Source organism: Theropithecus gelada, chromosome 7b, assembly GCF_003255815.1.
Source record: "Theropithecus gelada isolate Dixy chromosome 7b, Tgel_1.0, whole genome shotgun sequence".
In the NCBI taxonomy this organism is placed as follows: Eukaryota; Metazoa; Chordata; class Mammalia; order Primates; family Cercopithecidae; genus Theropithecus; species Theropithecus gelada.
Genome location: NC_037675.1, coordinates 50,899,727 through 50,914,925, shown reverse-complemented (window position 1 = coordinate 50,914,925; position 15,199 = coordinate 50,899,727). Strand labels below are relative to the sequence as shown.

At 42.9% G+C, this 15,199-nt stretch overlaps 1 protein-coding gene and 1 pseudogene across 5 annotated transcripts in view; both read left to right on the top strand.

Annotated features, from left to right (window-relative positions):
• RPS29 (ribosomal protein S29) overlaps positions 1 to 15,199 on the top strand; it is a 23,008-nt gene extending 7,809 nt beyond the window's left edge. The window contains exons 1-4 of one of the 5 annotated variants that reach the window (XM_025391266.1): positions 5,378 to 5,520; positions 5,756 to 5,855; positions 8,090 to 8,126; positions 8,223 to 8,284. In XM_025391266.1, coding sequence (XP_025247051.1) covers positions 5,459 to 5,520; positions 5,756 to 5,855; positions 8,090 to 8,098 — 171 coding nt within the window. In that variant the 5' untranslated portion in view covers positions 5,378 to 5,458 and the 3' untranslated portion in view covers positions 8,099 to 8,126; positions 8,223 to 8,284. Of the gene's footprint in view, positions 1 to 5,377; positions 5,521 to 5,755; positions 6,251 to 8,089; positions 8,285 to 14,657 lie in introns of those variants that run through there. The other 4 variants (XM_025391268.1, XM_025391264.1, XM_025391265.1 and 1 more) reach the window with 4 other exon arrangements.
• LOC112628480 lies at positions 14,718 to 15,180 on the top strand (annotated as a pseudogene).

The following is a 15,199-nucleotide window of genomic DNA, read 5'->3' as shown; positions in this document are numbered from 1 at the left end:
TGCTGGCTAACACGGTGAAACCCTGTCTCTACTAAAAATACACAAAATTAGCTGGGCGTGGTGGTGGGCACCTGTAATCTCAGCTACTCGGGAGGCTGAGGTAGGAGAATCATTTGAACCCGGGAGGCAGAGGTTGCAGCGAGCCGAGATCATACCACTGCACTCCATCCTGGGCGACACAGCAAGACTCCATCTCAAAAAAAAAAAAAAAAAAAATGTCAGATTGGGCCAGGTGTGACAGCTCATGCCTGTAATCCCAGCACTTTGGGAGGCTGAGGCAGGTGGATTACCTGAGGTCGGGAGTTCGAGACCAGCCTGGCCAACATGGTGAAAACCTGTGATTACTAAAAATACAAAAATTAGCTGAGTGTGGTGACCTGTGCCTGTAATCTCAGCTACTTGGGAGGCTGAGGCAGGAGAATCACTTGAGCCGGTATCCCGGCAGAGGTTGTCCTGAGCTGAGATTGAGATTGCATTGCGCCATTGCCCTCCAGCCTGGGCAACAGAGTGAGACTGTCAAAAAAACAAAAACAAAAACAAAACAAAACAAAAAAACCTCTAAAAACTGCTAACTTGTTGGTTTGGATAGGGAGACTGGGAAAATAGGGGCCTGGGGTTAGAGAAAGACTTACTTTTAACAATATATTTAATGTATGCATGTATGTGTGTATTTTTTTTCCCTTTTTCTGAGTCCCCTTTCCCAGAGTATGTATGTTTTACTTTAAAATATAATATGTACAGTTAATTAAAATTTAATATTTGCTAAAATAGATATGGACAAACACATAACACTATTGAACAACTGGGCTTTTTTGAAGGGTTAATAATTATTAATAAAGACCTAATTCTGGGTGGGCATGGTGGCTGACTCCTGTAATCCCAGCACTTTGGGAGGTCGAGGGGGGAAGATCACTAGAGGCCAGAAGTTCGAGACCAGCCTGGCCAACATGGCAAAACCCTGTCTTTAATAAAAACATAAAAATTAGCCGGGAGTGGTGGCGCACGCCTGTGATCCCAGCTACCCACGAGACTGAGGCAGGAGAATCACTAATGCCCGGGAAGTGGAGGTTGCAGTGAGCCTAGATGTTGCCACTGCACTCCAGCCTGGGTGACAGAGTAAGACTCCGTCTCCAAAAGAAAAGAAAAAAATAAGACCTAATTCTAACTGGGGCATGACACTGAAGTGTGCATATTGTAATAACCAAACATGCAAAACATGTATTTTAGACTCTGTCTCTGGTAAAACAGGTTTTGTAAAGTTTAGAGGAAAAGTATGATTCTATTCCTAAAGAATCTATTCTGTTTTTGTTTTTTGTTTTTTTTTTTGAGACGGAGTCTTGCTCTGTTGCCCAGGCTGGAGTGCAGTGACACCATCTCGGCTCACTGCAACCTCTGCCTTTTGGGTTGACGCCATTCTCCTGCCTCAGCCTCCCGAGTAGCTGGGACTATATGCGGTCGCCACTACGTCCGGCTAATTTTTTGTATTCTTTAGTAGAGATGGGGTTTCACTGTGTTAGCCAGGATGGTCTCAATCTGCCTCGTGATGCGCCTGCCTCGGCCTCCTAAAGTGCTGGGATTACAGGCGTGAGCCACCATGCCCAGCCTCCTAAAGGTTCTGAAATTGAAAGTAACTCAAGAGTGATGCAGGGTTTTTTGTTTTTTGGTTTTTTTTCGAGATGGAGTCTCACTCTGTTGCCCACACCAGAGTGCAGTGGTGTAATCTTGGCTCACTGCAACCTCCACGTCCTGGGTTTAAGCAATTCTCCTACCTCAGCCTCCAGAGTAGCTGGGACTACAGGCCACCGCCACCATGCCTGGCTAATTTTTGTATTTTTAGTGGAGACTGAGTTTCACCATATTGACCAGGCTGATCTTGAACTCCTGACCTTGTGATCCGCCTGCCTCAGCCTCCCAAAGTGCATGAGCCACCACGCCCGGCCAGGTTTTTTCTTAAAAAAGTTTTAGTTTCAAGGGAACATGTACAGGTTGGTTCTATAGATAAACTGTGTGTCACAGAGGTTATTATTTCATCAACCAGGTAATAAGCTTAGTACCCAGTAGGTACTTTTCAAATCCTCACCCTCCTCCTACCCTCTACCCTCAAGTAGGCCCTGCTGTCTGTTACTTTCTTTGGGTGCATGTGTATTCAGTGTTTAGCTCTCACTTATAAGTGAGAACATGGTGTTTGGTTTTCTGTTCCTGTGTTAGCTTGTTTAGGATAATGGCCTCCAATTCCATCCATGTTGTTGCACAGGACATGATCTTGTTTTCTGTGGCTGTGTAGCATTCCATAGTGTATATGTACTACATTTTCTTTATCCAGTCTACTGTTGCCTAAAAAATTGCTATTTAGGTTGATTCAGTGTGTTTGCTATTGTGAATAGTGCTGCGATGAACATACACATGCATTTGTCTTTATTGTAGAATGATTTATATTCTTTTGGGTATATATTCAGTAATGAGATTGCTGGTCAAATGGCAGTTCTGTTTTAAGTTCTTTAAGAAATCACCTAACTGCTTTCCACAGTGCTGAAGTAGTTTACATTCCCGTCAGCAGTGTATACGCCTAAGATGAAGGTTTTTAAATGATTAAATTCTGGATAGACGATCACAGAAGATTGTAAGAATAATTTGAGAAAGAAAATTAAAGACACCTTGAATAATAGTGTCCTAATATGCATATTATTCCAATGTACTTAAAAATAAGATCTATACTCTGTAGTGTTAGAATGCTTCAATCTTACAGATATATTACTTTTATTTTTTCAAAAGAAAAATATTAGTAGGGTTATCTTGGCAAGGACATTGTGGCACTTTTTTCTTTTTTTTCTTTGTACTTCATTGTACATTTTTTAAAAAACAAAGAACCCAACCCAAGAAATATCGTATTAAAGGAAAATGTGTTCTAAAAGAAGAGGCATTTCAAAGTTTCAAAGCCATGTATAAAAGAGAACTAAGATGGCTCACGCCTGTAATCCCAGCACTTTGGGAGGCCGAGGCCGGTGGATCATGAGGTCAGGAGATCGAGACCTGGCTAACACGGTGAAACCCTGTCTCTACTAAAAATACAAAAAGAAATTAGCCGGGCGTGGTGGTGGGCACCTGTAGTCCCAGCTACTCGGGAGGCTGAGGCAGGAGAATGGCGTGAACCCGGGAAGTGGAGCTTACAGTGAGCCAAGATAGCGCCACTGCACTCCAGCCTGGGCGACAGAGCAAGACTCGGTCTCAAAACAAAAGGAAAAACAAAAACATAAAAGCTCTTGATAAACACTGAGTTAAAATGAACTTTTAAAGCTGTTCTCAGTTTATTGAAAAAGCAATGCATAATTCCATTGTTTGGGATAGATGATGTCACATTATCTTAAAACTGAAAGGAAGTACGACTTCTTAGCTGCACTTTTGCAATATCTCTATCAAAGAGAATAATCTATAGACTAGAATAAGCATTAAGAATTACTTAAGTATTCGGATTAAGATTGTTCAAGTGCAACTAGTTGCTTCTTATTTGTCTTTTTTTCTCTCCTAAATGAATTCACTTCTTTAGGTCCAAAGGATTATATATCAGAGTACTAAAAATATTTATGGAATTGATCTCAGAACCACTGTAATCTTTTAAATATTATGGAGACCAACTAGGAGAGGCCTGAGAAAGTGTGGACAAATGTTAGATTAGCTTTTGTGAGGCAAACGGCTTTTAGAAACCACACATTAGTGACCGATATAAATTATAGGAAAGTTGTAGAAACTTGACATTGGATATTGCCCAGTGAGGCTTTAAAATAAAATACCTTTTCATTCCTATCACTAGGCCTTTTGTGCATCTTCTATTCTAGTTACACAAAGTTGTTTGCCTTACCTTGGCTCAAGTGCTTTCTTTCAACAGGCATTCCCTTCTGTCAAGTGCTGCCTGTAGAAATCCCATTCTTCAAGGTCTACCTCAAAGGTCTCTCAAATGTACCTCAAGCTGGAACTAATTTCTCTTCTTCGCTCCTCTCATACTTCATGAGCACACCCATCATTGAATACAGAATATTTTCCTTAGTTGTATACGTGTTGCTGGTGCACAAACGTTGTATGTTGAGGTCTTGGAGATAATCCTGTTTTCCACAGTAGATTAGATTAGAACATTTTGAGGGCAAGGAACAAGTTATATGTAGTTTACAAATCTCTGACTCCCCTCCTTCCTTAATCATATAATACAATGCCTAACTTAATGATTGGGTAGGGGGACCCCACTAGAACCCTGACATAACATACCTTAAAGAAGTGTTGTATTTCAATTTATAAGAGTTTATATGTAAAAGTTTCTTGAATTGTTGCACCCTGTGCTACATTTTATAAATCTAGTTAAAGCTTTGATTTCAGAGCAGTTTTATCTGGAGGCATTATAAATGACCATATGGAATTTTAGGCATCTTTCAGCAGAAATTCGTTTATTGCATTTTTTTTTGCATTTTTGCATTTGCTTTTCATTAGTTGTTTTGTCACCAAATTATCTAGTCAAAGCAGCATACACTGCACATTACTTGCTTACTACTTTACATTCAGCCAATTACACTTAAGAATCAAATACACTAAATGCCAAAGAATTTCATTTTTTTTTCTGGAATGGTGTAGGTGTATTTCTTGGAGGAGTGTGTCAAAAAAATAAATTTGAAAAGGTACTCTGTTTAACAAAATAAAAGCAAACCCTACCGTTGACTCGTGATTATTACAGCTGATTTTAAGTTGTTTTGTAAATTTATTCCAGTAGGTGTCACTGGTGAGTCGAGGGAAAAATCCTTTCCCAAGTGTAACGTTTTAATGAAAAGAAAGTAAAAGATTTAATCAATAAAAGAGGCTATGAATATGCATTTCTTTAGAGTTCAAAATTAACGTATTTATGCATTTCTTTAGAGTTCAAAATTAACGTATTTATTGTTCAAAAGAGACAGGGTCTCGCTATGTTGCCCAGGCTGGAGTGCAGTGGCTATTCACAGGCGCGATCCCACTACTGATCAGCACGGGAGTTTTGACCTGCTCCGTTTCCGACCTGGGCCGGTTCACCCCTCCTTAGGCAACCTGGTGGTCCCCCGCTCCCGGGAGGTCACCATATTGATGCCGAACTTAGTGCGGACACCCGATCGGCATAGCGCACTACAGCCCAGAACTCCTGGACTCAAGCGATCCTCCAGCCTCAGCCTCCCTAGTAGCTGGGACTACAGGCACGCGCCACCGCGCCCGGCGGTCGGAGAGTGGCGCAGAATAGCACTAGAAGCTGTGGTGTAGTGACGTCATCAACTGGGACGGCCCACAACGCCTCTAAGATTTCATTTTGTTCACCCCGCGAAACAACCTGAGCACACTGCGCACGCGTTTCCTTTGAGCACTGCATTCTGGGTAAACTGTCTCAAAAATTTGAAGAGCGCATGCGTGGGCGAGCTCCTTCCTTTTACCTCGTTGCACTTCGGAGAGCAAGATGGGTCACCAGCAGCTGTACTGGAGCCACCCGCGAAAATTCGGCCAGGGTTCTCGCTCTTGGTGAGAAATAGTTTGTGATTTTGGGGAAGCGTTGCCATGGAGCGCTAGGCTGCTTAAAATCCCAAGTAGAGGAGATCACGGGCTGCACGAGGGAGCAGGCCGACTGGGAGCCGCTGGTGCCGCCATTACAGGCCTGTGCTGGGGCCTGGGAGTCCCGGGATGCGGGTAGTAGCCGTCTGAGTGCGGAGTCTTGTAATTTCTGTGATCTGCAAAGCCGCTGTCTTTTTTCTTACAGTCGCGTGTGTTCAAACCGTCACGGTCTGATCCGGAAATATGGCCTCAATATGTGCCGCCAGTGTTTCCGTCAGTACGCGAAGGATATCGGTTTCATTAAGGTAGGCGTCTGCAGGCGTTCTCCATGTTTGTGTGGGCGGAGGTCGTGGTGGTTCTTTATTTTTTCTGCGAAAGACAACCGACAAATCTTCCCTGGGTTGGTAAATCTGAGCATTCGACCAAGAGCTTTTCCTCTTTTTTAGTTGGTAGCTGGTGACAGTGTTGATGGTTTGGACAATCAGATTAATAGAATGGAGAAGGTGAAGGACTTAGTCTTTCCTACCCCCTTTTACATAGATAGCTTAGTCAGTTTTAGGTGCCATGTATTGTGTTGGGTGAAATTATTCACTTTACAGAGGCTACTAAAGTTGTTTTACATTTCTTTCACTTATCGATCTTATAAGTACCTATTCTCGAGACAGGGTCTCTCTCGGTCGCCCAGGTTGGAGTGCAGTGGTGTTGTTTTGGCTCACTGCAACCTCGAACTCCTGGTCTCAGGCGATCCTACTGCCTTGGCGTTCCGAGTAGCTGGGACTAAAGGCTTTCGCCACCACGCGCGGCTTTACCTAGATATTTTCTAACCAAGTAAATGTATTAACCACTGACCCCAGGTTTTTTTTTTTTTGAGACGAAGTCGCACTCACCCAACCTGGAGTGTAATGGCATGATCTCGGCTCACTGCAACCTTCGCCTCCCCGGTTCAAGCGATTCTCCTGCCTCAGCCTTCTGGGTAGCTGAGATTACAGGCGCTCGCCACCATGCCCGGCTCATTTTAATTTTTATTTTTAGAAGAGGGTTTCACCATGTTGGTCAGGCTGGTCTCGAACTCTTGACCTCGTGATCCGCCCGCCTCTCAAAGTGCTGGGATTACAGGTGTGAGCCACCGCGCCCGGCCACCCTAAGTGTTTGATAGGGTCATATACTGGAATGAACTAAAAGTTTGGGGTCAGAAAGCTATTAAGATTCAGCAAACAAGGGTCCGCTATTTAGTGCTTCTATCTCTTGATCACCTTAAGCAAATGTTTATATGAAACTTTTGGCTTCTAAAAATCTTTTAAATAGTAATTTGGGGTTTTTTAAAGGTGAAAACGAATTTATTATTGACTCCTTGAGATAAATTCACCAGCTTTTTGATTCTTAATTATTTTGTATTGGACAATACTGTTCTATAATGATGTAAAATTTTTTTTTTTTTTTTTTTGGAAACTGGGTCTCCGTCTGTTGCCCAGGCTGGAGTGCAGTGGTGTGATCTCAGCTCACTGCAACCTCCCCCTCCCGAGTTCAAGCAATTCTCCTGCCTCAGCCTCCCGAGGGGCTGGGATTACAGGCGTCTGCCACCACGCCCGGCCTGTTTTTATTTTTTGTGGAGATGGGGTTTCGCCGTGTTGACCAAGCTGGTCTTGAGCTCCTGACCTCAGGAGATCAGCCGCCTTGACCCCTCAGAGTGCTGGTATTACAGGCGTGAGCCACTTGGCGCCCTGTTGTAAATTGTTAATATGGATTCTGCAATGCAGCAGGGACAGATAAAGTACCTTTAAATTCAGGCTTGACAGCCTTGAACAAATACTTCAGTATATGCTTCTTGTTAAAATTAGAAGGTTCGCCTAATTCGAGAAGTATATTACACATAAGAAAATGGACCTTGGCCCACGCCCTAGCTCTGTGTCCTAGATAAACTGTGGGCCAGGCGAGGTGCCCCACGCCTTAAATGCCAGCACTTTGGGAGGCCGACAAGGTGGGCGGATCTCTTGAGCCCAGGATTTCCGCGAGAAGCCTTGCCAACATGGCGAAAACCTGTCTCCACAAAGATTAGCCTTGTATGGTGGCCCGCGCCTGTGGTCTCAGCTGCTCACGAGGCGGAGATGGGAGAATCGCTTGAACCCAGGAGGCTTAGGTTGCAATCAGTGGAGATAACTCCATTGCACGCCAGTCCGGGAGACAGCGAGACTGTCTCAAAAAAATAAAAAAAAAAAGATGAACAGTGTAATTATAGTTGCCTACTGAAAAACTATCCTGTGCATTTGGTAAAGATCATTTATTTACTAGTGTTTTGTTTTGGGAAACATTACTTTGATGGAAGAAGCGGGATAGCATTACCAAAAATCATTCTAAAACATAGTTGATTCTGGAGTAGGCATTCAGTAAATATTTAAACTATGTAGAACCTGGTGTGGTTAGTTTGGGTAGGTCAGAGGTCCAGTTAAACATTCTATAATGAGCCTTTTTTTTTTGTGTGAGAATCAAGTAGAGATTAAAGCATTTTGAAATAAATCATTATCTGCTTTTTTTTTTTCAGTTGGACTAAATGATCTTCCTTCAAAGCATTATCCAAGGCCATCTGAAAACCATGAGAGTTCTTTGTATATAAAATAAACATTTGAAAAAACCCTTCCGTTTATGAGTGATCTTCCTTCAAAGGATTATCCAAGGCATCTACTCAATGAAAAACCATGATAGTTCTTTGTACATAAAATAAACATTTGAAAAAGCCCTTCAGTTTATGAGTGTTTTAATATGACTGGAATAGTTAATTAGTTATAGAAATTTTTTTTTGTTTTTTTTTTTTTTTGAGATGGAATCTTGCTCTGTCGCCAGGGAGAAGTGCAGTGGCGCGATCTCTGCTTACTATAACCTGGTTTCAAGCCATTCTCCTGCCTCAGCCTCCACGCTCAGCTAATTTTTGTATTTTTAGTAGAGATGGGGGTTTCATCATGTTGACCAGGATGGTCTCGGTCTCTTAGTGATCCGCCTGCTTTGGCCCCCCACGAAGTGATGGGATTTCAAGCGTGAGCCACCACGCCCGGCAAGAAATCTTTTTAAAATTTAAATTTTATTACGTTCTCAATATACTTGTCTCGATGGCTTATTTTCCCTGAGTTAAAATTGTACCAGCCAGTAAACTGATAAATGCCAGTTTTATTTTTATACTTTACAAAATGTGTCAGGTTCATGCCAGTAATCCCAGTACTTTCGGAGGTAAGAGTGGGAGGACTGCTTGAGCCCAGGGGAGAACACCCTGGGCAACATAGTGAGACCTTGTCTCTAAAGAATTTTTTTTTTTTTTTTTTTTTTGAGACGGAGTCTCGTTCTGTCACCCAGGCTGGAGTGCAGTGGCACCATCTCGGCTCCCTGCAAGCTCAGCCTCCCGGGTTCATGCTGTTCTCCTGCCTCAGACTCCTAGGGACTACAGGTGCCCACCACCAAGCCCGGCTAATCTTATGTATTTTTAGTAGAGATGGGATTTCACTGTGTTAGGATGAGAAAAAAACGTTTTAAGGAATTTATATATGTTCACACACTTTTGGAGATACAGGGTCTTATCTGTCAATGTGTGCATGTTCATATTTGTGGAGAAAAGCAGTTGGGAGTATTTGGAGGGGTTGTCCAAATTGTAAAAAATCATGGTCCTGGCCGGGCGCGGTGGCTCAAGCCTGTAATCCCAGCACTTTGGGAGGCCGAGGCGGGTGGATCACGAGGTCAGGAGATCGAGACCATCCTGGCGAACACGGTGAAACCCCGTCTCTACTAAAATAATACAAAAAACTAGCCGGGTGAGTTGGCGGGCGCCTGTAATCCCAGTTGCTCGGGAGGCTGAGGCAGGAGAATGGCGTAAACCCGGGAGGCGGAGCTTGCAGTGAGCTGAGATCCGGCCACTGCATTCCAGCCCAGGCAACAGCGCGAGACTCCGTCTCCAAAAAAAAAAAATAAAAAAAAATAAAATAAAAATCATGGTCCTGAAAGATGTCTACTGAGGGACTCAGTAAAAGGTGAAGTGTAGGTGTAGTGTGTGGTTGCTTTAACATTGGTAATGCAGGTGACTGATATGAGATGGAATAAATGAAGGTAGGTGAAAATTCTTGGGACTTGACATGTTGTCATCTGGAAGTCTATTAGAAATGCCCTGTTTGGGTATACCCTGTGCCTCCTGAATTGGTGTACATTTGAACAAGAGCCCCTATGTGATCCAGGTTTGGAAAGTAGTGTTCTACCACTTGTGGACAATAATTGTACAAATACTTGAGTTCCTATATGCCAGACAGAATTCTGTAGTGCATGAAAAGTTCTCTATTGAATTTATGTGTTGATAGAGCAGCAATACATGATAATGTGCGGTATTTGAAGAAAAGCAGGGTAAAAGAGGTATATGTGCTAGATGTTGAGGTCAGAGAAGAAAGCCATACTTATTATTTGGCTTTTGAACTTAATAGACGTGATAGCATAGATTGTGTGGGGAAGAGAATTCCTGAATGGAATCAGAAATAGCAAAGTTGTGGATGAAGAGTGAGAAAGTCGGTCAGGGTCTGTGGTAGCCTTGTAGGTTATAGTTAGATATTGTGAGATTAGCATCCATTTGGAAACTTATTTTCGTAGAGGTGGGGTATTACTGTGCTGTCCAGGTTAGTCTGAACTCTTGGGATCAAGTGATCCTCCTGCAGCCTCCCAAATAGCTGGGACAACAGGTGTGCACTACTGTGCCCAGCAGTGAACTAAGTTCTTAAGAACCAAACATATTTCAGTGAGGCAGAGGTAGAAATAAAGCTATTGCAATAGTCTAGGCAAGTGATTTTGGCTTGCATTAGGATAGATGGGAGTGGCTGAGATAGTCACTACTTTTTTTTTTTTTTTTTTTTTTTTTTTAGACAGGGTCTTGCTCTATCACCCAGGCTGGAGTGCAGTGGTGCACTGCAGCCTCAATCTCCTGGGCTCAAGCTATCCTTCCACTTCAGCCTTTTGAGCAGCTGGGACTACAGGTGTACACCACCATGCCAGGATAATATTTTGTGTTTTTAGTAGAGACGGGGTTTGTTGTCCAGGCTGGTCTTGAACTCCTGGGTTCAAGTTATCAGCCTGCCTTGGCCTCCCAAAGTGGATTACAGGCGAGTGCCACTGCAACCAGCCTTACCGTGGGAGACAAGGTTTGTTGAAGGAACCGATATGGGAGATAGGAGTAGATAATGACTCCTAGGGGCTGGGCGTAGTGGCTCACTCCTGTAATCCCAGCAGTTGGGGAGGCCTAGGCGGGAGTATAGCAAAAATTTAAAAGAGAAAATTAGCCGGGTGTGGTTGTGCATGCCTAGCTACTTGGGAGGCTTGTGCCACTGCACTCTACCTGGGCAACAGAATGAGACCCAGTCTAAGAATGACTCCAAGGATTTTGGCCTGAGCAACTGGAAGGATAGAATTACTGTTGAGATAGGTCTTCCCAGATTTGGGAAGAATAGAAAGTTCAGTTTGGACATGTTGACTTTGAGACATGTCTTATACATCCAAATAGAATCTGTTTTAAGCAGAGAGTGAGTGATCAACTATATTGTGTGCCTCTGATTAAGACAGAATTGGTAACCCCAGTTTCATCTGAGAGGAGGGGAACTGTGACAGAAGAGAAGCTGGAATGAGCATCTTAACTGGCTGCAGCTAAATTATCTTTGCCAATTTTTGTTTGTTTGTTTGTTTGTTTGTTTTGAGATGGAGTTTCGCTCATGTTGCCCAGGCTGGAGTGCAGTGGTGTGATCTTGGCTCACTGCAACCTCCGCCTCCTGGGTTCAAGCAATTCTCCTGCCTCAGCCTCCTGAGTAGCTAGGATTACAGGCATGTGCCACCATGCTCAGCTCGTTTTGTATTTTTAGTAGAGACGGGGTTTCTCCATGCTGGTCAACGGTTGTTCTCGAATTCCAGACCTCAGGTGATCTGCCCATCTCAGCCTCCCAAAGTGCTGGGATTGTAGGCATGAGCCACCGCGCCCAGCCTTTTTTTTTTTTTTTCTTTTGAGATGGAGTGTTGCTCTGTTGCCTGGGTTGGAGTGCAGTGGCATGATTCCAGCTCACTGCAACCTCTGCCTCCCGGGTTCAAGCAATTCTCCTGCCTTAGCCTGCCAGGTAGCTGGGATTACAGGCATCTGCCAGCGTCTGGCTGATTTTTTGTATTTTTAGTAGAGGCAGGGTTTCACCATGTTGGCCAGGCTGCTCTCGAACTCCTGACCTGAGGTGATCCACCTGCCTCAGCCTCCCAAAGTGCTAGGATTACAGGCATGAACCACTGCACCTGGCCGCCAATTTTTTGAAAACATAATTGAACGCATTCCTAGTATGTTTCCCTTAGAAGGAGCTTGTAGAAGATAGGGACACTGGAGCTTAAGTTTCATAAGCTTCATAGTAAATCCACCTATGCGCCTAACCCTGAACCCCAGGTGTATGTGATGATAAAGTTGGTGTTGGGGAAGAGTCTAGGAAAGAACCAGGTTTCAGTCTGGGTAAGGAGGTGGGAAGAATATTGGGAGATGAGGTTGAGGATGTAAAAAACATTTATTGGTAATGGGATGAGCTGGTATTGCAGATAGAGTAGATGAGAAGCTGTGTCAGCTAAGCAAATGTAAAAAAAGTTTGGGAGATGTTGAGAGAAGCTTACATATGTAGTGGTAAGTTAGGTCCACAAGGGTGTGAGATGTGTTTGATTTGGTCATGAGAGTCTCTTGGATGAGCTGGGCTCTGGTCTAGTGGGATGGCCTGGTGTAAATTCCGTAAGAGACGTGCAGTGCCTTAGGTAATGGAAGGGAAACACCTCCTAGCCAGTCCTATCCCTGTGCGTACATGGTGGTAGTAAGTGGGAAGGCTGCTGTGGATAGGTGGTCTGGCTTTTCTAGTAGGGGTTGAATAATGCTTACTTGATAAATATTCTGTTTTAAAATTTGTCATGTGCCAGACATTATGCTAAGTGCTTTATGCACATTGCCTTTTTCAAGTCTTGGAGTACTTTTCAGTAGATGTTATCATCATTACATAACCAAGGAAACTGAGGCTTAGAGATTAAGTAATTTTCAAGGTCTCCCAACGAAAGAGACAAAATGACTGGAACTGGGTCTGTCTGACATCAGTGCTTATGCTCTTAATATCCATAACACACTTATTGTAAGGTTAAAGGACTGTGCATCTCTTATTCCCAAAGATCACTTAGTTACTTGAGGGCAGGAGTAAATGTTTCCTTTCATATTTACATGTATACCAAGCGCATAACAAGATGCCTTGTAGATTAATAGGTCCTCATTTGTTGGGAAATTGAACTAAATTGCCTAGTAAAAGCTCAATAAGTGTTGATGGCAAAAGATAGTAGGTGCTATAGGAGAGGCCCAAACAACCATTGGAACATAGAGGATCTATTCTTTCTTTTTCAAAATTTATTGTAGAGACAGGGTCTTGCAGTGTTGCCCAGGTTGGCCTTATACTTCTGGCCTCAAGTGATCCTCTTGCTGGGACTACATGTGTGAGCCACTACTCTGGCAGAGGATATATTCTTAGGTTTGGATTCTGTCTTAGTGTCTTTGGGCCACTGTAACAAAATCGAGTAGACTGAGTGGCTTAAATAACAGACATTTATTTCTCACAGTTCTGGAGGCTGGGAAGTCCGAGATGAAGGTGCTGCTAGATTTCATGTCTGATGAGAGCTGTTTCCTGACTCATAAATGGTGCCTTCTCATTGTGTCCTTACATGGTGGATAGGGCAAATGAGCTTTCCTGGGCTTATTTTATAAGGGGACTAATCCCATAAGGGTTGACCTCTCATGGCCTAATCTCTGTCCAAAATGCCCCACCTCCTAGAACCCATAGGCTAGGGTTTCAACATGTGGATTTTATGGGGAACACAAACATTTTGGCTATGGAATCTCCTTTAATACAACAACTCCCTGAGGTACAGTTCCCATTTTACAAGTGAGGTGACTGAGGCACAATGAATAAGTAACTTTCCCAAGATTGTACAACTAGTAAGAGAGATTCAACCAGGTAGTGTGTCTTGAAAACTGCTCTTACCACTAAACTGTAAATGTTCAACAAAAAGTGAAAGCTGACTGGGCGTGGTGGCTCACACCTGTAATCCCAGCACTTTGGGAGGCTAAGGCGGGTGGATCACAAGGCCAGGAGTTCGAGACCAGCCTGGTCAACATGGTGAAACCCTATCTCTGTTAAAAATACAAAAATCAGTTGAGCGTGGTGGTGTGCGCCTGTAATCCCAGCTACTTGGGAGGCTGAGGCACAAGAATCGCTTGAACCTGGGAAAGGGAGGTTGCAGTAAATCAAGATTATGCCACTGCACTCCAGCCTGGGAGACAGAGTGAGACCCTGTCTCAAAAAAAAAAAAAAAAAAAAAAAAAAGTGAAAGCTTTGGTAAATATTGGTAGTCTACAAAATTGCCGAAAGAAATAATTTTTTATAAAAAGTGAAAGATTGTATATGTGCTACAATTTTATTATGTTAAACTACACAGGGAAAAAAATCAGAAGGAAACATGTCATTATGTTAGCAGCATTTGACTTTGGGTGATGTGATTTAAGATTTGATTTGCAGCAGTGTCTGATTAAGACTCATTTAGAGATTGAGTATCCAGAGACTGCAGTATATAATGTCCCTGGTACCAATATTGCTAGTGAAGCTTCTGCTCCTCCTAAAACAGCTCATTCTATTTTTAGATTGCTTTGATAGTAAAGTTTTTCTTAGGTTGCTATGATTTCATTCTACTGATCTTGACTGATACTCATTGATACTAATTCTGTGTTGTCCTGTACAAACCAAGTGTAATCTCTGCAAAAAAAAAAAAAAAAAAAAAAAAAAAGGGGCTAAATATTTAGGCATGAAGGCTCTCATATATTCCTAGAATCTTCTTATTTCCAGTATAACCATCTCTGATTATTTCAACTGTTTCTCTAAGACATGATTTAGAGTGATCTTTGGTGTTCTCTGAATTAATTCCACTCAATCTAGATCCTGATAGTGACATAACATGTTTCACAGGGCAGGCATGCAGTAAAAATTTATTGAATTTGGTTGGGCATCGTTGCTTTTTCACTTTTTGTGGGTCCTCTTTTACCATTACAGAAAGACCTGAGCTCTTTTCTTTGGCACTAGCCTATGGAGGTGACACCCATCTCCTCCATCATGGCCATCCTCAGACCCCTTGTGAAGCCCAAGATCGTCAAAAAGAGCACCAAGAAGTTCACTGGGCACCAGTCAGACTGATATGTCAAAATTAAGTGTAACTGGTGGAAACACAGAGGTATTGGCAAAATGGTTCATAGAAGGTTCGAGGGCCAGATCTATGCCCAACATTGGTTATGGGAGAAACAAAAAAAAAAGACAAAGCACATACTGACCAGTGGCTTCTGGAAGTTCCTGGTCCACAATGTTAAGGAACTAGAAGTACTGCTGATGTGTAACAAATCTTACTGTGTTGAGATCACTCATGATGTTTCCTCCAAGAACTGCAAAGCCATCTTAGAAAGAGCAGCTCAGGTGGTCATCAGAGTCACCAATGCCAGTGCCAGCCTACACAGTGCAGAAAGTGAATAGACAGCGAATGTGTTTGTTTTATTGGGATTTAAATAAAACCAATAAAACTGTAAAAACAAAAACAACAAAAA